The sequence below is a fragment of the Urocitellus parryii genome, chromosome 11 (assembly GCF_045843805.1).
Source record: "Urocitellus parryii isolate mUroPar1 chromosome 11, mUroPar1.hap1, whole genome shotgun sequence".
NCBI classification, from domain to species: Eukaryota; Metazoa; Chordata; class Mammalia; order Rodentia; family Sciuridae; genus Urocitellus; species Urocitellus parryii.
In genome coordinates this window covers 7,066,867-7,091,024 of record NC_135541.1, presented here as the reverse complement: position 1 = coordinate 7,091,024, position 24,158 = coordinate 7,066,867, and the positions used below count along the sequence as shown (strand labels likewise).

General features: G+C 42.2%; 1 protein-coding gene across 2 annotated transcripts in view; it reads right to left on the bottom strand.

Annotated features, from left to right (window-relative positions):
* Window positions 1–24,158, bottom strand: part of Vps13d (vacuolar protein sorting 13 homolog D) — a 244,841-nt gene that overhangs the window by 158,897 nt on the left and 61,786 nt on the right. For both annotated transcript variants that reach the window (XM_026397870.2, XM_077791173.1), the window contains exons 25-33: window positions 21,314–21,496; window positions 16,139–16,370; window positions 13,270–13,480; window positions 10,638–10,809; window positions 10,342–10,454; window positions 8,275–8,487; window positions 4,606–4,868; window positions 2,986–3,119; window positions 806–961 (exon numbers count right to left, since the gene is read on the bottom strand). In XM_026397870.2, coding sequence (XP_026253655.2) covers window positions 806–961; window positions 2,986–3,119; window positions 4,606–4,868; window positions 8,275–8,487; window positions 10,342–10,454; window positions 10,638–10,809; window positions 13,270–13,480; window positions 16,139–16,370; window positions 21,314–21,496 — 1,677 coding nt within the window. The remainder of the gene's footprint in view (window positions 1–805; window positions 962–2,985; window positions 3,120–4,605; window positions 4,869–8,274; window positions 8,488–10,341; window positions 10,455–10,637; window positions 10,810–13,269; window positions 13,481–16,138; window positions 16,371–21,313; window positions 21,497–24,158) is intronic.

Sequence of the window (24,158 nt, the reverse complement as noted above, 5' to 3'; positions counted from 1 at the left end):
GGGGCTCTGGGTTCATTTCCAAGCAGGGGGGGGGGGGAGTGTAATAACTTATCTCTTCTTCATTCAAACATAACATCACATGAGTCAAGTTTAATAACAGTATTTCTTCACCAGAGATCAGCAATGTGGCTGCCACTGGTGAAGGCAGCAGACCACTGTGAGACAGGCAACTCTGGAGGCCATGTGAGTGTCCAGGTGTGAACCTTTTCTGACACATTTTTTGTCCCCCCTCCCACCCCGCAATCCCATGAGATTCCACTAAAACTGAAAATCAATGTGGTTTTCTCTTGCAATCTCCTATGATTCAAACAAATGATTAATTAATTACTCCCTCCACCAAAGACATACGACACCATCTTCTCCAGCGTCCCTTGCCTGGCTTCACCTTCAGGCCTCCTCACCTCCCTGTACCACTCTATCCCGGGCAGCCCTTCCTCTGCTCCCAGCCAGGCCTGTCTTCCTGATATGGATGCTCTGCCCCTCCTCTCCACAGTTCACCCCCTGCCCTTCCTCCTGCCCCCACCAACCCTGACTGAACTCCACCTACAACCTGGTGCCTGCTGCTCCTGCCCACGTTGTGCTCTCCTTCCTGTGAACTTTCACAGAACCTCAAGATGATACCAGACAATTAAAAGGTCTTTTACCCTTCCTAAGACTGCAAGATCATCAGGATCAGAGACACATCACATTTACTTTGTATGTACTGAAGTAACTTCAATGCTGCTGGGCTCACAGCAGGCAGGAGAGCCAGCAGAGGACCAAGTCAGGGGCACATCAGTGCGTTGCGGAGACTCTTGATAGTTACCTCTAGGACAGGTGGAAAGTCTTCACTATTGAATGCATCCATCAGTCCAGAACTATTCTGGTAAGAAGAATTCCCCACCAGCTCCACTTGAATTTGTACTGGGTCAACAATAGAAAGAGCTGTCTCCTGCTCGTTCCCCAGCCGGCACGAAAACACCTAGAGAACAAGAGGCAAGGGTTACCATCCACCTTAGGAAGGCTCTACTCTTCCACCCCAGGAGGCCAGCTGAGGGGCGATCGGTCCTGGGTTATCGCAAGACCCATGACTACTGCTGGAATAAACTCCACCAAGAGCAAGACCGACACTCTTGCCCACGGTCAAGAGCACACCGAGCAGCCCACCCATAGGAAAAGGCAGCTTAGCAGTTCACTCACAGGCTTAATGATCTCATGTTCTGTAACCCAATAACATTGCTTCTCTCCAGGAACGAGTCCAATAAAACAATGTAAAATATAGAAAATGTCACTCAATCTTTTTTAATAGTTAAGAACTGTTAAGAACAACCAAGGTTATATCACATCTGCACAAGAGAACACTCTGCAGTCATTTAAAAATGACAGCTAAAAAGATCATACAGAATGTAGAAATCGAGTTACAATTAATTATAGGTTATGGAAAACAAAGCCCAATCAAAACAGAACCACAGCAGCAGGACTTTCTTTTAAGGAAATACACCAAATTATCAGTAGAAAATACAGATACATAGAGAGGTGATTCTCTCTCCTCTCGGATTTTCTTAATTAAAAATACATTAATTATTGATGCTGGATGACAGGTACACAGGGCTTCACTGCATTACTCTGTTTATTTTGCATATGTTTTAAGTGTTCTAGAATAAAATGACAAAAAATAAATATGTGGAGAGACAGAAGGAAGTGAAGGTATGTTCCCATTTTAGGACCAAGTTCCTTCAAGTATTCAAGAAGAGCACAAGAAAAAGAAGAAAATGTTTCTCTTGTCTCCTCTGTATCCTACCTGGTCGTGGGGTATTTCCTAGCACTACCAAAACATATGTGACACCAAGGTCCCATGCCAGAGTTGAAAGTAACTCAGTACACTCTATAAATTCTCCCCCAATTATAATCAAAAAGCGCTTGGAATTCAGATGGAGTCGCGCTGCCTAAAGAACAAGACTAAGAGGAGTTTCCAGGAACCTCAAATATTTTGCCAACCATTTTTCTAAGACTTTGGAGCAGAAAAGTTTCATCTTTTTTTTTTTTTTTCTGAAGAAGCTTCAGCTTCACAGAACCCAAATGTACCTGACAGTTCATTAATCAATCATCAGGGTTTTCCAACCAAAGCTGGCACCGCAGGGGCCTGCAAACCAGGGGAATCCAATTCCGTGCTTGACTCACCCCAGCACACAGCCCCTTGGCTCAAGCTTTATGTTACATAAACGACTGGTCAAGAAGGGAAACCTTCATGTTTTATTCAGCTATATTTGATCCCCCAAAAAAGTATGCTGCTCATACTGCTGATGGTAAAAATGAGTTTTACTCATTCATCCCCTGAGCAATAGCACTGGGAAAAGTAAGGCACAAAAAGTTCAACACTAGGCGGAACAGAATCCTGACTAAATATTCTAACATTGCAAAGAGGAACGTCAGCTGAGACAGTGAATTAAGAACAGGCAAACACATCTGCCCTGCTGCCTCCACAACCCATAGCTCAAAATGAACCACAACAGCTTTTGCATAATAAAATTCTTAGGCTACAAAGGCCACTCTGGAGCAAATCATCTCCTTCACAAATGGAACTGGAGCCAACGGCACCACTGTTAGAGACAAGGTCCTCTTTTATATCTAAGATATTTCTGAAGGGATGGCACATAAAATCCCTGACCCCTTTCCTCAGCAGGTCTCCACTGCCTCAAAGCCCTGGCCACAGGACAGTGTTCAATGTGGGGCAAAGGCGACACAAGCGAAATGAGGACTGCTGCCTCACCTGCAGAACAAGAGGACTCATCAAGGTGCCTCACTGGGGATAGGGACCAGAAGAGCGCAGGAGGGTGTGAGAGGAAAAGGCCCTCTGCATGCAGTCGGAAAGAAAGAGAAATGGAGAGGGCAAGGTCCTCCAATTCCACAGGTCATTTCTTCACATGAAAGTTCAGGAGGCAAAGCCTTTTCTGGGTGCTTCTCTCTGCCCAGCGTGCAGGGCTGTAACCAACACAGACTTCTTACCTCGATGCCAAACAAACTTCCTGAAAAGGGGCGATCAACAAAGCGGGGCTTATAGGTGAGCACTGTAGTGCCTTTCAGAATAATGGCATTGGTGTCGAAGCAGGACACATCTTCAACGACCACAAACTCCGTGCCTGGGGAAGAAAGCATCGTGAGTCAGGGCACAGCCAGGAAGCTGGAGAACACTGACCAGCGACCTTTTGCTTCACTGTCATCCTGAACAAACTCTCTGGCCTGGCCATGCAGAGCTGAGCCAGCAGAGCACCGACCAGACAAAAAGGCTGCGGTGTGGTTTGTCCCTCGAGCATCTGTCTTTAGACGACGGAAACTGCGTCCCAGGGCCTGTGGGAGGCCTGACACCTACTCAGAGAAGCATCCTGTGTCTAATGATGGCCTCATTTAAAGCCCCAGGAAGTCGATTCAGACAGTGATGCTGCTCAGGCAGCACAAAGCACCACGACTGCATGCGTGAAGCTGTTCGCACCATCTATAAAGACCGCAGATCACCAATGTCAAGACTTTTAAAATCAGCAGGTATGGAGTTCACTACTCATTTGTATAGAGCAAACTTACTCTGCTCCACACTGTCTCCATCAAGAACCACGTATGGGGGGAGGTGCTGGGAATGAGATTGATCAAACTAGGCTACATGCATGCACAAATGCGGCATTAGAAATCCCGCTATTGGGGCTGGGGCTGGGGCTGTAGCTCAGTGGTAAAGCGTTTACCTCGCATGTGTGAGGTACTGGGTTCAATACTCAGCACCACATAAAAATTAATAAAGATACTGTGTGTTCATCTACAACTAAATATTAAAAAGAAAAGAAACCCAGCTATTATGTATAATTTTAATGCACCAATAAAGTATTTTTAAACCATGTGTAGAACAAGCTTTTAATACACACTGTATAAGCCAACTTCATCAAAACCACTGATAAGTCAGGTATACACAACACATACAAATGTACTTGAAGAACCCACTAGTCAATAAAAGCCTCAGTAAACCCCTCTGTAAAGGAAAATATTCTTTCATTCATATATATGTATATAAATATATATGAATGAAAGAACATATATATATATATTCACACACACACATACCACATACACACACACATACACACACACACATTTATTTATATGCAGTGCTGAGAATCGAACCCAGTGTCTCACACATACTAGGCAAGTGCTCTACCATTGAGCCATAACCCCTGCCCAGGAAAATATTCTTTTTGTAAAGAAAATAACAACCCTCTCACTTATTTACCTTTAAAAACTGAGATTTCCACATACCAAATTTGCCTAGACTCAGTAAGGCACAACTGTTGGGGCCCCACAGATGTAACAAAAAATTAAAGCCAGATTTCAAATTAGCAAAATAGACCTCTGCCCAGGCAGGAGCTCAGCCGGGGTACATGCACTAGGGGGCAGAGGAGTGAGATAAGAGACCCCACAGCTTCAGTGGGACCAGGCAGCTCACACCTGAAAACGGGTCAAGAATCTTAACACTTGAACGTGCTCAAGTCTAAAAACGAGAGCCAACAGAGAAATCATCCTATAGAACGGGTGCCAAGCGAACATCCAATTAAGAACAGATGAATCACACCTCTGGGTAGTTACCTGTTACATTGATCTTGACCTCCAGGTGCCTCTCATTGGACACAGGAAGAGAAGACCGCTTGGTCACTACTCCACTCTTCACAGTTTTAGGGACCACAGCAGATTCACTGCTGGAGTTTCGGTGGTGAGAAGGAGTAACATTTTGTTTTTTAATATCACTGGGAGTGTGGAGAAAATCATGGACCAATAACAGCCAGTCAAATATGAGAAATACACGGAGATTGTTGAGAACTACTGTAAAACAGGAGGAATCTTTTGTAGACCTACAAGAAAGAAGACAGCAAACATAAAACAGAAAAAGGAGCAGGTATTTCAATAACCTTCTAGTTGGTGTACTACCACCAAAGCAGGTGGTATTCCAGGTCTTCCTTAAGCACACACACAGCACATGCTTTAAAAAAAAAAAAAAATCTTCTTTTTAAAATAAGAATATGCTATGAAAAAAAGAAGTATAGCATAGCCCAGTGAGTTCAATTAATGTCTTTCCCCAGGAGACATTTGGTGGTGTCTGGAGGCATTTTTGCCTGTCCCACTGAGGGGCTGCTATCGGCTTCTGCTAGAGGTCAGGACTTGGCTCACCACCTTAATGCGCAGGACAGTCACATGGCTGGGAATTACCTGACCCAAAACATCAAGGCAGTGTGAACATCCCCCATCCAAATATTCAAAGTACTCCAAAATCTGAGAGCTTTTCATATTTTATATCTTTGGATTAGGAATGCTTACCCAACAAAGTCTATACAGATATTCCAAAATTTGAAAAAAATCCAAAGTTTGAAACACTTCTGGCCCAAACATTCTAGATTGGAGATATTCAACCTGTAGGGCTGAGGCTGAGAAACTCTGGTATAATAGGAAGAGACTTAGACTTAAATCCTGTTGTGTACAATTGAGACATCCTGGATAAGTCACCCATCTTCCCCGGCTGTTCCCTAATTTAAAAAACAAGACTGTGAACAGCAGAGGAGACACAGCACAGCAGGTGTCTGAGAAACCCTGCTGCCTTCCACACAGGCAGTTTTAACATCAATTAGGCTTTCTCCTTTGACGCCTAGGAACACTTTGCCATAAACACCAAGGTGACATCTAGTACCAGGTGGTTTCTAGCTGACACTGACCTGAGAGTCCAAGTCTTTTAGCCTGAGAAAGAAAAAAAGTAGGGTGACATTTACCAGGGGTCTAGCCCCCACGCTCCCAAGACAGGGACGGGCATATTAGTTGTGTGTTCTTTTGTGCACGTTTTTGTTTGGTTGGTTGGTTGGGTGTTTTTGTGGTGCTGGGGTGGAACCCAGGCCTTCATGAACTCGAGCCACACCTCTAGCCCACAACGCTTGTTTTATAGTGGCTATTACTACAAATTTTACATTTAGGCAAATGTCTAAGGGAGGTTCTTAGTCCTGCCAAGATAGGAATCCCAGGCGAGGGGCACTGCCATGGGGTTTCTAGGTGGAACCTGGCTCTACAGCCAGGGTCCGGGCTCTGGCTACTGCCAATGCCTGCCTGCCGCCAGCTCGACTCAGGAAAGGCTGGTTGGGGATATTTCTAAGGCTGCTTTCTGGAGTCTCATTTCTCCTAAACCTGGCTCACTGCCTCCAGTGAAAGGGCATCATGATGCACGTCTCCATCCTACAAACACGGCATTTGTCACAGAAACACTCTGCCCTTTTGTAATAGAGAAAAAATGTTGCCCTCAGTAAAATTTTTCCACCCCATTTTGAACACAGACTGTCAGAACTCTGCACTAACTGGAAAGTCACAGTGTGTCAGATCCCTTCTCTGGAAAATATTTCAAGCCTTTAAACACTGTGAAGTGATTTATATTTGACACACAAAATCCCAACAGAAGAGTAATTCTTCTTGAGACACGGAAAGCGTTCAAAGTTCCAATCAAGAGAATAGTTTATTCCTCTCCCTAACAATGGTATTTCTGTTAGCAAGAACCAAGGTAAGGCCTTATAAATTGACTATAAGAAATTATATATCTTTAGTACATGAATAGAATAATATTTCAAGGCTCCTTGTATATTAAATATATGTGGGTGGGACAACTAGCTGAAAGCTTAGGGAGTCAGGTCAATAATAATAAAGAAAACCAAAGAGAAGTTATCTCTGTAGATGAACCAAATACATGCAAGTAACTGTTCCAGTGAGCACCTCCCAGCAAAGGAGCTACGAGCACCACCTTATCACACAGCTGCAATGAGCCCGCGACAGGGAGCCAAGGGGCTTGAAGAGTTAGAGTCACCAGCGCCAGAGTTCTGACGACCTGGCTTCTTAGTTGTGTGCCACGAGAATCACTTAGCTATCCTCCAAGTGTGTCTTCTCCACACCTGTGAAAGTGGGGAGAAGCCACCTGCTTTGCAGACTCCTAAGGATTCAACTGACAGTAAGGTGCCCGGCTTACAGTGGGCCCATCCCAGGCATAAGCACTCCTGCCCCTGCACTCACAGAAGAACGTTCCCACAAAAGTCTACGTTCTCCTCTGCTAGACTTCCCAGGGATAGGTGGAGAGAATGGGACCTCTCCCTAAGAAAATCCTCCACTCTGAGGAATTCTAAACAGCACAGTAAAATGTCAGGCATATAAGAACACATGAATACAAGAATATCCTTTATAATTATTTTATGTGTTTGCCTAATTATGAAATTTCCCCAGTCTTTTTAATTAATTATTCATATTCATAGCACATCTGATGGCATTAATACTAAGAGAATGAATCTGACATTGATTCCAAGGTCTCCTTCTAGATTTTCACTGAAGGACTTCTTTAGATCAAACCTAGTTATTTGGTTTTTGGGTCCATACTCCTGTAGTCATAAATCTTACTAGAGTATATCATAAAACAGTGCAAGGGGCATCAGTAACAACAATTACAGCAGCTACCATCTGTGCCAAGCAACATGCCTCAGTTATGTTAAGTCTGACTTCTACCCAATGAAGTGGGCATACTTATTGCTTTATATATCATAAGAGGAAGTTGAGTCACAAAGAGGACAAATCACTTGTCCTAGTGCACACTAGGAGAGGTAGGCCCCGGTTTTGAGCCGTGGTCTGACTGATTCCAAAACACGCTCTTTCCACACATGACACTGCCTCCCACGATACCACAGAGAAAAGCATACTGTGATCTGAACACGTAAAAAAACCGTTTCTATTGGGAATTGAGCCAGCGAGACCTGGGTTAACAAACTGGTATTAAAGTCAAAACCACCTTTCCTTTCATTACAGGCCAAAAGTTAAGGGTTTTTGTTTTTGGTGGTGGTGGTTGTTTTTTGTTTTGGGGGGTTTTGTTTGTTTGTTTGTTTTAAGCTTAAACTGGAGTCACTTTACAAATTAAAGCTTACCAAGAGGCTGACTTTCCGGACCTCCTGCTCAATTCTGAAATACTTTGCTCTCCGCTCACGGGAGGCAGGGAAGCACTCTGTCACCAGCCCACCAGCCCCGCCCCACTTCCTTTTTGGTAAGGCCACAGAGACACCTTTTGGCCAAGGCATTAAACTGCAAGAGTGCAGGAGAAACCAGTCAACATCCAGCACACTTCACAGATGAACCACTATTTATTTTTTAGTGAGCCCTTGGATGTCCTAAAGCCAAAATGGACTTGACCCACAGGCCACAAAAAGAAAGATGTCCCTGAAGGAAGGCGGTGTGAGGGTTTGGTTCTACTACCTGAAATGAAGTTCAATCTGAATAGATCCTTGGGGTGTGCTGCTGTTCTTGGAAGGCTGAAAAATGCAGTTGAACACATTGCTCACGCCAGGGCTGCACTTCTGCCCAGCATAGCGGGTGTCAAAAGCCATCATTGAATGGGAAACCAAATTAATAGATTTGGTTTGGTTGGAAAAACTCTCATAGAGCAGTTTACATTTCTTGAAGTCAAATCTAAAAGGGAGAAAACAAACAAAATGCTAAAGACACTTCTACATTACAAAGTTAATTAAGTTTGAGATAACAAGAGAAAATCATCAATATATTTACATTGTGTGAAGGAAAATAACTTTCATTTTGAGATCTTGAATTGATTTTAACAGATTCTTCAAATTGCACTCAGTGGCACTTTGCCTTGGATGCTACTTTTGCAAATCCAAAGAGATGATTTTATTCATAGGAATTTTGGGAGGAGTAACAATACCACAAATTTATTATATGCTTGATTCACTATTATTCCCATTTCCCATAATATCTCTAAGAAGACTATATATTTATAACAATCCCCAACAGGTGTTAAGGGTGCCTTTAGACCTTCATCCATCGACTTCTCCCTTTCCTGTATATCTATCTCTCTCTAGAGTCTGCAAAAATCTCTGTATAAGATCACTGAGGTTACTGGGAACAACCACAATACATACTACTCTCCACACAGAGCAATAACTCAATTAATCCAAGAATGGGAAACGTATTAGGAACTGAATTTTTTTTAATCACAAGAGAAAGCTACAATGGGAAATTCATACTCAGTACTACTGTAGCAATATATACAGAACTGTTCCATACTAAGGAGAACTAAGGGCACAGCCAGGCATCAGGAAAACTGCTGGCTCTCAGAGAGCTGCCACATCAGAGTAGGACCCCAAGTTCACTACAGCATGCTCCCTTGGCTGAGTCAAGGAGGCACAGGCTGCCAACAGAAAGACAAGCTAGGAGACAGAGTGCCTCAGCAGGGACATCGCCAGCCCTGACACCCTCTTCTCAACTGTGGAACAACTTTCCCAGCCACACAACCTTATTCTAGTCTGAAATCCTATCTGGAAAACAGGAGTAATGGTGCTTAGCCTTATGGGGCTGTGAAAGGGATCAAAACAAGAAGTTACCAAGTGTGAACGCAATCTTGAAGTTTCCAAAACTCCTACATCTACACAGACCAAGTGCGTGACAAAGTTTGTGAACTGCTAGGTGAGCACATGGGACAGTTGTCCCTACAAGGGACAGCTGCTACTCAGCTTTCAGATGCTTCCAAGCAAGGACCTTGGCCTAATATTGCTAAGCTTCTGTTTTGTTCTGTTTTTCCTAGAAGAATCTGAAATCCAAGATTTTTGGACTTGAAATCCCCCAATTTCTGAAAAGTTAAGCAGTGGGGTAGTCACTAGTGCCATCCATCCGTGCAGACACATGCAGGATGGCCCTCCGCACTCCTTCAGGTCCTGGCTCTGAGGTATACCTGAGCATTCCACTACCATTCGAGACCGTCTGTCCCAGGTCTCTTAGTTCTCTCTCTGGTACATTAAAAACTCAGTAGGCTGAGAAAGAAGGTACATACCTGTGGTCCCAGCTACCTGAGAGGCTGAGGCAGGAGGTCACTTGAGCCCAGGAGTTCAAGGCCAATCTGGGCAACATAGTGACACCCACCTCAAACAAACAAAAATCCCAACAGTCTGTCACCCTGAGTGACTAAATAACAGCAGGCTACCACTCACAATGGTCATCTACCTTGAGAAGAAACACACATTTTCAGTTTCAGATCACTGGTATGTGGGGCTGCTACAATAGTGTAACCTAACCTATCCTGGCAGAAGTACTCTGTGAACAGGCTTCACCCAACTGTGGACCACCTTGCTGTACCCTCTCCTTTCCTCTAGTACAAAATCAGTGCATTGCTTACATTACTGCTACCTTGGCCTAATATTGCTAAGCTTCTGTTTTGTTCTGTTTTTTCCTAGAAGAATCTGAAACCCAAGGTTATTGTATTTGAAATCCCCCAATTTCTGAAAATTGGGGTGAAACAAAGAAGTCACATACCTGGCGAGGGACCCAGCACCCTCTTTTCCTTTTGGGTCTTTAAGCTCCAGGCTTACATTTACCATGTCAATGAGGAAGCACATGCAAGTGTATACCTCTCCACTCAGAACAGTCTGTAAAAGAAAAGTGCAGATCAACTCAGATCTAATGATGCCAACCTAAAAATGTGTTCCTGGGTCAAGAAATTAACTTTCTTGTTATTCCATCTTCTTTCTCCAGGTGAGTTTGAGGAATATACACAGGGTGACATCAGTCAAGACTACCAGAGTTCCATAAGAACATGAGGTCTCACTCACGTGAATTCTTGGGTCTTGTAAATCGTACGGCCGCATAAATTCCTCTATGGGTTCTCCAAGGTTGTTCTCTAATAAGCCTCGGATCAGCTTGTATTTATACAAATCTAGCGAGCAGTGGACTGAGGAGAGACTGCCATGGATAGATATGTCGGGCACAGTATGACTTATTTCTCTACAAAAAAAAGAAAAACCACCTTCAGAAAGAGTTCACTAACCCCACCCTGACCCACTCCCAGAAACAAGCGCCCCCCGCATTACCAGCCTGGTAACTAACACCCCCGACAAGAACCTCGTGTACCTCCAACAGAAGCAAATCAGCATGACCAGCACATGCCAACACAAAAAAAGAAAACCCTTTTCTCCCCAAATATAATTTTGTAAAATTCTCAAATCTAAGCTGAGCTAAATGGGCTATGGGTGTAGCTCAGTGGTAGAGTTTTTGCAGAGATTCCATCCCCAATACCACCACTGGGGGGGAAAAAAAAAAAAACTGTGGGTGTCTGTGAGTGGTGAGGTGAACTAACTAGCCTATTAACGTGGAAAACTTCATAAGACTCAGAAATCACTTAAACATTATAGTTGTAAAAGCAATAAAAAAGAAAAACCAAAACTTTTACTTAACTCTTCAGATTTAGTGGTAACTAAAAGAATAAACCAGGCTGGGTACTGTGACACAAGCCTGTAATCCAGCATTACGGTGGGCTGAAGCAGGAGGATTGCGGGTTCAAAGCCAGCCTCAGCAATGGTGAGGCGCTTAGCAACTCAATGAGACCCTGTCTCTAAATAAAATACAAAACAGGGCTGGGGATATGGCTCAGTGATTGAGTACCCTTGAGTTCAATCCCCAGTACCAAAAAAAAAAAAGTAAAATAGGGGGCTGGGGTTGCAGCTCATTGGTAAAGTGCTTGCTTTGCATGCATGAGGCATTGGGTTCTATCCACAGCATCACATAGATAGATAGATAGACAGACAGACAGATAGATAAAATGAACCAGTGCTTCCTACAGAGCCCAGATGGGACATGAATTAGGATAAAATGTGACAGGTGACTCGTCTCAGAAGGGATGGGCAGACTGAAGCTGAAGATGTCCAGGACTAGGGAAACAACCAACTTCGTCCCAACACGAGCGAGCTTTCGTGGGTGGAGTAAGCAGGGATCCTACAGACCCTGTACTCTGAGCACGGGAAGGACAGGGTTAGGATTTGAAGTGGAAGAGGAACATAAATAGATCATTTCAGGCTATAGACATGGCTCAGTGGTAGAGCACTTGTCTCACGTGTGATAGATAAGGCTATGCGTTTGATTCCCAGTACTGGGAAAAGTGGGGGAAATTGCCTACAGAGAAAAATCTACAGATAATAGTTTAAGATGACCAATGATGTAATCAATAAAGCAAATGGAAAGGATTACCAGGTGCCACTTGGCCCCTGTCTCTGTGAACCACACCTGTGTTCAGCAGCACCTTCTACCTGGGCTAACAAGAATATAATTATCTGCACATATGATGGGAATGGGTAAAGTTTAGGTAAGAACAGCAAAACACTTTTTTGGCGGGGGAAAGCACTTCTCAAAAAGAAAACAAAGTATTCAATTTCTAAATAATGAAGCTGCTCTTAAGACTGCTAAACCAGTAAAACCAAATATAGCCCAGGCCAACCATAACCGAACAACAGCCAGGGAGCATTTGACTAACAAGTCAGAGAGACACAAACACACAGTGACAGCGTCTGAACTCAAAACTTATTCAGAAAGGAATGAAAAGAGTGGCACGAAATGACTCCCCCTGGAAGGGAGAGGTCAGAGGGGAATCAGAATTACTTTCCACACAAGTAACAAGGGTGCTTTTCAAAATGCTACTAATGAAATCTCTTTCACTGACACAGCCACGCTTCCTCTGTCCCTGGAGTTCACATGCAAAATGCTATTTTCCCCAAAATCAATGCCCCACACTGAAAGATATCACACACTGTGATCCAGGTTCTAGTCCCCGAGGACTGGTGGCCCTGACAGTCAAATGCTGCTGGTCTTAGGTAGATCTAGGAATGTTCATTTCCCAGGAAGATAAGGAACTAATGACAACTCAAGCAAGGTCTCAACTATAGAAATAAAGCATCCTGTGTCTGAGGCCAGATACATGGTCAATCTGGGTCAGCTCCCTACTCTTCCTGAAGTAGTTTCAAGGGCAAATCTGTATCTGAACAGCTAAGGGAATTACATGGAGTTCCAGGGTGAACAGCTATGGCAGGTCCAGAATCTACCATATTTGGAATGTCTACCTCTTCCAGAATACTTCGCCTGCCCTCACCACCAAATCCAAGCTAAATTTGGGTCCCTTCCTCATGGTTTCCAAGGCACTTGTACAATCTTGGAACACAGTTTATGTCACTGAATCAAACACTCAATTAGAATCACCTACTTGCCTTCCTTATTCCACAACGTAAGCTCCTAGAGGGCAAAAGTTTTCTCTTTCATCACAGCAGCCTTCATGTCCAACACACAGTAGGGATTCAAATAACGTTTGGTAAATAGGCAAATAAAATGAGTACCTGTGCTCTTCCTGATTTACCATAATCGCACTGACTTCCAGTTATTAAGGTTCTACTTACACAGCTATCCAGAGAAGACACTCACTTGTCCAGATTTCTTTCCACCTGCAATTTCAGCCTACAGGGCTCTGTTAAGAGGCTTCCTCCCGTCTGTCGCACAAAATAGGAGGGGAAGATCAGATCCCCACTCCTGTCCTCCGAGGTCGCGGGGTACTCTCGCGGACATCGTTCTGCAGCAAAGAGGTCCATGTCCTGCAGATCCACGACGACACAATCCAGCAAGCAGACATGGTCTTCTACCAAGAACAGGAAAGAGAGAGAATGAAGAGAAAGAATCCAAAAACAAAATTAAAAAGTCAAAATAAAGTTCATCCTGTCTTTGGAAAATATTTAGAATTGCTGGCTTCCCCTTGCCCTCCACTACTCAGAAATCTGTCTGTCTTCTGCAGAGGTCTCCACCAGGGCCCCACAACCTCCCTAGGCGAAGCTCCGTGTGCCCACACATTCACCTGCCTATCCTTGGGCCAGGCACACCATGCCACACCTGCCATCAGTATTCCTTGCCTGTCCTGAGACGACAACTGAGGGTACAGAGTGTATGACTAAAAATGGCTTCACGCACAATGCCCTCCTAGAGACAACACTAACTAAAAGTTTACAAACTTCCCAGCAGCAGAATTCTTTTTAAACGCTGTATTTAACCATTTCTACTACCACTGTTCAAATCCAAGCTGCCCTTGTTCTTGCCTACACCACCACAAGCTCTTCTCCAACACACCTACAGAATTCCGTCACGGTCCTCACAAATCCACTCTCTCCACAAAATACCTGAGTAATCCTTAAAAATAAATAGACCACCACATTCCCTTCCTTTATCCTCTTTAATGGTTCTGTTTAACCCAAATGCACTCTTTAAAGTTATTCAAATTCCTACAACCTCCTGCTTAAACCCACAGCCTACTTTCCCAGCCTCATCTCTAGCCATTCTCCAATGGCTCGCTAGGCCTCCAGGCTCACAAGCCTTTGCCTCCCCTAAATGCCATGCTTCCTGGACAAGCTGTCCCAGTGGTGTGACCTTCCCCCTTCAATCTAAACTGTTCCTCTGCATTTGTCTTGTCTTTTCCATAATATTTATTATAGCTATCAGCATTGTCATTTTATTTAATATCTTTCTCATTAGTTCAAAAGTACTGGAACCATGTCTAACCATGTTCATATACTGGAGAACAAAATACTACAACACCTGGCATTAAGCAGGAATTTGATCAATACAGTTCTTGATTGGCTGATTACACTAACAAATACATGAGACAGACCAAAGAGGAGCTGATTTGGTAGAAGAGGGAAAGAAATGAGAATGAGTAGGCTTCAGAGACTCCCTAGAGTACTGTCCAGAATCTAGGAGTATAGGATATGTGAAAACCACCACCTTCATCCTTCACTGTGTCACTACGAAGGGAATTTCAGGGGAAAACCCAACAAATCAGCAGAAGAAATAATGTTAGTAATGAGATCTTCTTCCCATAAAACACTCCAAATCACTTCTATATGTGAGGCCACCTGTGAAGATGGCAAGTTCAAAGCCAGCCTCAGCTACTGAGTGAGGCTGTAACTCAGAGACACCATGTCTCTAAAATATAAAATAGGGCTGGGGATGTGGTGACTTGGTTAAACATACAGGGTTCAATCCCCAACACCAAAACAAACAAACAAACGAAACCATCAGGTTCTGAAGTCATACTGCCAAAACGCACAGCCCATGCCTACCATTCACCATCAGCATGACTGCAGACAGGTCGAGTCACTTAATCTCTCTAAGCCTTTGTCTCTTCATCCGTAAAATGGGGGATAGAAAATAAGATCTGACAAGGATGTCATGAAGATGAAAAGCTGAAATAAAGTGCCACCAGATCTGGCAAACAGGAATTGTTTCAGGATAACTTTGAAAATAGTGATGAAGACGTCTCGCTCTGTCAAATGGCTAAGAGCCACTTCGCTGTCACCTCTAGGAATACGAGGCACTGTAGGTCTTTGGTCTACTGAATGAAAGGCAGAGCTCCTCAGTTGGCCCTTCCTCTCTCAAGTCTGACACTGACTTGATCCTTGAGGCTCATCATACTCTGCCTCCCTCGACAGCTCCTGAGAGCCCCTCACTTACCCAAAATACCTTCCACAACATGCTGGACAACTCAAACGCCAAAATGAGGCCCTAACTCCAACGGCTGGTTCTTACATTCTAGAAAAGTACCAATAGCTGGACGATTCATGTCTTTTCAAATTTTTGTCTACAGTGTTTCTGCTGTTATCAAATTCACACTAGTATTCTTTAAAGGGGTCTTTTTTTATATTTTAGAACTAAATAGTGACTTGAAAGGATGGTGCCTGGGTGGTGGCTTACAAGGACGCAGGAGTTGGTCTATTTATGCAATCACCACCCGGCAGCAACTAACTTGAACTAGGAGAAAAACACCTAGTTGGGCATGGTGACACACACCTATAATCCCAGTGACTCTGGGAGGCTAAGGAAGTAATCCCAGTGACTCTGGGAGGCTAAGGAAGGAGGATAGCAAGTTGAAGGGCAGCCTGGGCCACTTAGCACAACCCTGTCTCAAAATAAAAAATAAAAAGGGCTGGGAATATGTATCAGTGGTAGAGCACCCCTGGCTTCAATCACCAGTACCACAAAAAAAAAGATTTTTTTTTAGTTAAAAATGTGTGTGGTGGGGAGGAAAATGCCTCAATAGATAATCCACACACACAAATAAATTAATTAATTAATTAATTAAAATGTGTGTGTGGTGGGGAAGAAAATGTACTAATAGATAATCTCAAATCTCTTTATTTACATTGTACCTTGCTAATTTAGCCCTACTGTAGAAGCCACCCAATGCTAAATCTATACCTAAGATGCTTACACTTCTAAAGCTCTAGGCAGCAGTTTTCTCCTCTTTTACCTGGACTACTGGAACCGTGGCGGACAGACGGTGTGGCTTGCTGCCCTCGATGCTTGGTGGGGACACTGGGCACACACTCATTCTTCAGGCTGCCTAGGACCATTTCAGCAGGAGGCATTGTGAGCAGCCCCTGGGAATGGGACCCCCTGGGGTCCTCAGTGCTGGTCGTCTTCCTCGTGCTGTGTCTGGGAGTGCCCATTGGGGAGGCAGGAGAGGCTACAGGCACTGACTCCTAGAAGGAACAAAATAAAACTGGAAGGTAGAAGTGGCTGGGGGGGGGGTGGGGGCGGGGGTGGGGGGGGGGGCTGAGACCTTCCCTACTCAGGCCCTCTGATCTTCAAAGCTCTGTGGTGCTGGTGCTTCCCTCAACCTAACAGATCCTGTCAACTGGAGAGCATCGGAGTCATGACACTTCCTGCCACAGATAAGTATCTGCAGAGATGTTGCAGATAATTCAATACTTGCTGAAAACTACCCCAATATTGCAAGAAGATACCATCTTTTAGCTCAAGAGCAAATGTCAAGATGTGAAATGCTTCAGGAGGTTTAACCTAGGTTAAATTCAACAAAAGAGGGGATGGGGCTGGGGCTCAGGGGTAGTGCACTTGCCTGGCACTGGGTTCGATTCTCAGCATAGCATATAAATAAATAAAATAAAGGTCTATCAACAGCTAAAAAAAATTTTAAAAAAAGAGAAAACTCATTAAAAAGAAAAATTCAAAAGTAAATCTCTTGGCAAAACGATATATTGTTGCTGGGTGGGGGAGCAGTTATTGCCATAAGAAAATGTATCTAATGGCAATGTGACTCCAGTGGAATTAGGCAATGGCAATGTGTCTCTACTTTCTAGAACTCTCCCCACATGGGTTTGCATTTCTCATCTACATAACTATGGAAATTAAAACAAAATGGAAAACAAGAAAGGTTAGCCATCCCTCTTATGTTTCCACTCAAGGGCATAAAAACTAAGAAGTCCAATACAGAACAAAACAGATTCTGTAGTTGTATTGAAAAAAGTATACTCTTACAGACTTAGAGCTTTTAGTTAACTGCTAATAGGGAAAATTCTCTCTCACCAGAATTAGTCGATAAATGGCTTTTAAACTTCCAGGGCTTCTTCACCCCAGCCTCAGAACTGTATCCATGTGGCTCCTGCATCATCAGACTATTCCCAGCTAGCCATTGTCACATGCAGATTGGAGGACAGGAAGAAAGGTCTTTCTTCTAGTACTACCTAAGATGTTTACCATCTTAGCCTCTCAGCTTTGGAAAAGGAGAGGAAAATACTGTGTTCTCTCACAGTTATCTTAAGTAGTAATTACAAGTAAAAGAAACAATTTCTTACTTCCTACATTTTTTTTTTTTTTACAAAGCAGATTACTAGGTAAGTACTGTTATTTAAGTACTTTAACATTAAAACCTTCCTTCTCGCTTAGTTTATTTAAACTCTGGAGCATGTTTGTTGCTCTTTCATTTGATTGCTCTCTATGTCTTCTCTACAGTTGGTTTAAATAAACCAGTGGCTTGAGGAGATTAACTCAAAGCTTTTGAAAGACTCTGACTTAGATATTATGGTTTAAACACAAGCCATGGTTGAGAAAAATGAAAGGCAAGCATATGTAAAAAAATTCAAACCCATACTCATTAAGACATGGATTTATATAAAACAATTCCAAACACACACGAGTCATGAAACTGAGGGCAAATAACCTCTCTGTAAGGTTTGATGTCAGGAGTATTTCCTGTTCTTTAACCACTGAAATGCATAGTAGACAATGATCACCAAGTACATTAAAGGGCAGTGTAAATGCACAGTGACCTTTGGTGAAGAAGGTAACTATTCACTTCACATGGACCCTGATCAATTAAATTTGAGTGTATATGTAAAGAGGTAAATTTCTCAAACAAGTTTATCTGACTACAAATACTTAAACAAATGACACTCCACGCAGCCCTTATGGAATTCTACAGAACAACCACTGGTATGTAACGATAGCTTTTCTAGGTTTAAGGATAAGGAGGTACTACACACAGCTTAGCAAAAGGAATTCAATTTAATGGGCCTTAAGATGGATTTCTCTATATAGCAGGTAGTAGGTAAATAATTTATTTTTAAAAAAAAAAGTTATAAGCAGATCCAGACATGGTGGTACACACTTACAATCCCTGTATCTCAGGAGGCTGAGGCAGGTGGATTGCAAATTTGAGGCCAAACTCAGCAACTTAGCAAGACCCTGTCTCAAAACAAAAAACAAAAAGGGCTGAGGGGCTGGGGTTGTGGCTCAGTGGCAGAACACTTGCCTTGCACTTTTGAGGCACTGGGTTCAATCCTCAGCACCACATTAAAATAAATAAACAAAATGAAGATATATTTTGTCCGTGTATAACTAAAAAAAGAGGTGGGGGGGGCTGAGGATATAGTTCAAGGGTAGAGTGCCCCTGGGTTCAATCTCCACTACGCCCAAAAAAGAAAAAAAAAAAAAAGATAATAAGCAAGCTTTCCCAAGAAATAAAATATTTTGTTTTACAAGGTTAGTTTTTTCATTTGCTTTAAGTATATGAATGTGAATTGACTGCTGAACCCCATAAGGTTTTTCAAAATAATAAGGAGACAGACAAACATTATACCTTGAAGAAAAAGCGATCCTTGTACGCACTGCCACTTAAAATCAAATCCTCAAAAACAAATACAGGGAAATATTTTCATTAAAATGCTACAAATTATGTGCTATTATTTGGCTTAACAAAGCAGAAACCCTTCTACAGATATGTCTTGAAATATTTTGGCAATTCTTCTTCCAAGGCTAACTTCAGAGTACCCTTGTGAGCCCACACACAGATGTATCTGGTATAGGAAAATACTCCATTACCCGTTTTTTTCCTCTCTTGGAGATAATGGAATTGAATCCAGGTCCTCACACTTGCTAAGCAAGCACTCTACCACTGAGCTTCATCCCCATTCCCAGCCTTTTTAGGAAGGTTAGCAAAACAAACAGTATTACCAAACTTGCTCATCCATTCTGACTATAATTGAGCTCTTCCCAAAAAAGTCTGGCTTCAGAATAAAAATTTATCACAAACAAGTATATTCCAAAGAACTTCTTACTATGCAACCTGAACTCTCCATTACATTCCCCAGACATCTAGGGAGGGGAAAGGTATATAAAGTTATCACCTACGGCCAATGATGTAATCAATCACACCCACACAATGGAACCTCTGTGAAAAACCCTAGATGATGGGGTTCAGACAGCTTTCAGATTAGTGAACCTGACACCGTGGGTCCAGGGCAGTACATACACTCCAACACACAAGGACACAAGTGCCTGTGCTCAGGGCCCCACAGGCCTGGTCTCTACACCTACTCATCTGGCTGCTCATCTGTAGCCTTTCTCTTTTATAATAAGCCAGTGAATGTACTTCCCCTGAGCTCTACAAGCCATTATAGCAAATTACTAAACATGAGGAAGGAGGGCAGGAGCCCCTAATTTGTTGCTGGTCGATGAGAAGTAATGGAGAGCTGAACTTGTGCCTGGAGTCTGAAGTGGGAGGTGTGAGCTCCCAAACCTGCCGGCCTATGCTAACTCAGGATAATCAGTGCCATACCTGAACTGGAGGACATCTGGTGGGTATTTGGAGCACCGGAAAATGGTTGGTATAGGGAAAACCCCATGCCACTGGTGTCAGAAGTGTTGTAAACAAAGGAAACAGGGGGTTGCTTTTAATATCTAAACAGCTTAGCAATGACTGATATATAACAAGCATTCAACAAATACATGATAGGGATGGTGGCACACACCTGTAATCTCAGCAACTCATGAGACTGGGGCAGGACAATTATAAGTTTGAGGTCAGGCTCAGCAATTTAGCAAAATTCTGTCTCAAAAAAATTTTTAATGTACTGAGGCTATAACTCAGAGGTAAAGCGGTCCTGGGTTCAATCTGCAGTAAAAATACACACACACACACACACACACACACACACACACACACACACACACCAGCTGTTTATTGCTGTTTTTGTCAGTCTTAGGATCTTATCATCAAATCTTAGGTACATTTTCTCAAAGGCTCTCTCTCTCTCCATTTTATTAACTATTAGACCAAAAACAGGCATAACTAGCTGGGAATTTCATTAAGTGCTTTTCTGGCACACTAAAAGGAGTTTGTACTGAATGGGCAGAGACTGAAAAGCTTCTCTGGAAGCCTGCAAGGAATGATGAAAACACACCAAGAATGACCTCTCTATCTCCAAAAATACCACTTGGTCTCCTCAAATGCAGAAATGGGTGAAGGGCGCTAATTAGAAAGTCTCCAAAGTCTTCTCAACTGTGATTTACTAAGTGTTTCCACTGGTATTGTTTATCTTCTTTGTGTCCTCATTTCCCCAAATGTAAAATGAAAATGACAGCAATCCCCATCCTGATTACCTCCAAGAATATTTTAAGAAATAAGTAATTGGGGCTGGGGTCGTGGCTCGGAGGTAGAGCGCTCGCCTAGCACACGTGAGACACTGGGTTCGATCCTCAACACCACATAAAAATAAAATAAAGATATTATGTCCACCTATAACTAAAAAATAAATTTAAAAAATAAAGAAATAAGTAATTGCCAGCCAGGTGCAGTGGCAGAAGCCTGTAATCCCACAGACTCAGGAGGCTGAGATAGGAGGGTTGCAAATTCGAGGGCAGCCTCTGCAACTAAATGAGACCCTGTCTCAAAATAAAATAAAAAGAGCTAAGGATGTGGCTCAGTGGTAAAGTGCCCTGGGTTCAACCCAATACCAAAAGAAAAAAAAAAAAAAAGTAACTGCCAAAGTAATTTAAACCTACAATGCAAGATACTATATAAGATTTTTATCATTAAGACATTTTTAAAAGGTTTCATGGGCCAAATCACATGCTCTGAAAAAAGTCACACGGTATAAAGCATTATCACAGAAGGAATGTTTTCCTATAAAGAAAGTACTACACAAAGATGGAGGCTTGGTTCCCTTGGTGTGTTTGCTAAAACAAGTTACTACATACAGTTAGTAAGGGTTATAACTTTGTACTATTTTAATTTAAAAGGTTTACTGAAATGTCAATAAAATGTCAAGAAATGTTCTATAAGACACATATCCTACAAAACTAGGAACTTGTTGAGCTGAAAAGGAAATGGATATTAACTGCTGACCTTATCTTGTAAGGAAAAGGTCCCAGGAAAACCAGCAAAGAGAAACTTGTTCTTGACTTTCAACTTCCCCAAATTTGCTACAATCAGTTTATTTGATCTGGAACTTTCTGGGATGAGAAGAACAGGAGCACCAGCCTCAATATCCAGAAGAATCCGAGAACAGCGCTGGGCTTGATCTCTCACCTGAAAAAGGAAGAAAAATTACTTCAAGGCTCAATTAATACCCTAATTTCAAATGACCTCAGTTTCTTCAAAGTGTCACACATTTGTAAAATAATTAAAGACCCCACAGAGCACGTTAAGTTAGAAGTCAGTATCAAGCCAGGCACAGTGGTCTGTGCCTATAATCTCAGCAGCTTGGAAGACAAGGCAGGAGGGTCATAAGTTCAAGATCAGCCTCAGCAAATTAGTAGCAAGGCCCTGTTTCAAAAGAAAAAATAAAAAGGGCTAGGGATGTGGCTGAGTGATTAAGTGCTCCTGAGTTCAATCCCTGGTACCAAAAATCCCCAAATATCTTGAAATTAAACTACACACTTCTAAATAATATATACACCAATCAAGAAACCACAAGGGAAATCGAAAAATATTTTCACCAAAATGCAAAGAAGATATAACATTAAAGTTCACAGCATACAAACATACACTTAAAAAGAAAAGTAAAACTTGCCTCTGTGGATAACCTAACCATCCGTGTAGAAAATCCTCTAGAATTTAAAGGAACTAGAAGTAACAAGGGAGTTTATCAGGATGATTGCAGAATGCAAGATCAATAGGTCAATATACCAAAGCCAGTAATATTTCTTATACTTTCAACAAACAAATTAATCATTAAAATTTTCATTATTATAAACAAGCATCATTTATAATAACATCAAAAATTGGGAATATCTAGGGATAAATTTAACAGAAAAGCTGTAAGACTGGTGCACCCCAAACTACAAAACACTACTGCTAAGAGAAATACCACACTCAAGGATCCAGACTCAGTATTAAGACGTCGATTCTCTGCAAAATGATCTGTAAATGCAATGTGATCCCAGCCAAAATTGTAGCAGACTTGAGCTGATGGGGTGATCTAAAATTCATATAGCAATGCGAAAGGACCTGGAATAGCTAGAAGAATTTGAAGCCACTTTCCCATAACATGCAATTCACAGTCACCACATGACTCAGCAATTCCTTTCCCAGTTTTTCACTCAAGAGAAATGAAATCGTGCATCCATACAGACTTGGACATGAATGCTCCTAGCAGTTATTATTTTTAATAACCCCAAATTGAAACTACGCAAATGATCATCAGGTGGGCAAATGGATAGACAGACTGCATTGTATTCCAACAATGGAATACTACTCAGCAATGAGAAGAGATGGACGGCTGGTGCCTGCACCCACACGGATGGGTCTCGAAAGCATTCTGCCAAGTGAAGGAAGCCACACACAAACGACTATGTCCTGCATGATTTCATTTATACAGAATTCTTTTAAAAAGGCAAAATTGTTGTGAAAGATCAGGGCTGCCAGGGTGCAGGGGTTAGGGCACAGGGGCATGAGGAAACTTTTTAAGGGAATAGAAATGTTATGAATCTTGGCTGTGCTTGTAGCTACAAGACTGCAAACAACTTAAAAACTAATTGAACTGTACACTTTAGATTGGTTAAGTTTATTGTATGTAAATTATACCACAATAAAATTGACAAAAGTATAAGCTCAAAAGCATTCAAAGTGTTTGCTATCTAATGATTTGGAAATAGTTCTTCATGTGTTATATTGACCAGTGGAAAAATGTATATTAAAAAGTAACTAAAATGTATATTTAAAAAAAGTAGAGGGCAGGGGTTGTATGCGGCTCAGCAGTTGAGCACTTGCCTAGTATATGCGAGGCACTAGGTTCCATCCTCAGCACGACATAAAAACAAATAAATAAAATAAAGGGATTGTGTCCAACTACAACTAAAAAAATAATTAAAAAAAAAATAAAGCAGGGTGTGGTGTCACACACCTGTAATCCCCTTGGCTTGGGAGGCTGAGGCAGGAAGATCACAGGTTCAAAGCCAGCCTCAGCAACTTAGTGAGAACCTGTTTTAAAATAAGAAATAAAAAGGGCTGGGGATATGACTCAGCAGTTAAACATCCCTGGGTTCAATCCCCAGTACCAAAAACAAATAATAAGACAGATACCAAAACTGAAATTACCATAATCTCCCTCCTCCAGAGATAAATGCTGCTGCCATTTTGGCAGGTTCACATAGGAATCAAAGGTGTGAACTCATATGCTGTCTACCTGACACTGAAACCCCACTATGGCCATTTTTTATAATTTTAGTTGTAGATGGACACAATCCCTTTATTTTATTCATTTATGTGGTGCTGAGGATTGAACTCAATGCCCCATGCATGGGAAGCAGGTACTCTACCACTAAGCCACAATCCCAGCCCACTCTGGCCATTTATTAATTGGTTATTGATCTTAGTTAAGTTGGTAAGATCTCTTTGCCTCAGGTTCCTTGTCTGCAAAATGGGAATAATAAGCCTACCTGAAAGAGCTGTTGATTAAATGAGACAACACCCTAACTCAGCAGTAGATACATAGTAGCTATTATTATATACCATATCCTTTCAGTCAATTTTTCCAAGCATACAACAATATTTTTTAAGTTCAATATATTAACTTATAGATTTAAAAACAATAAATTGGATATTCCTTTACATTCTGGATGGCTCTTAATTTTTGAACATGATTTCATAGTTACATGTTAATGCAAAAATACAACCATGCCAAGCACACTCAAGCAGCTGGAGAGGTTGAGGCAGGAGGATTACAAGTTCAAGGTCAGTCTCAGCAATT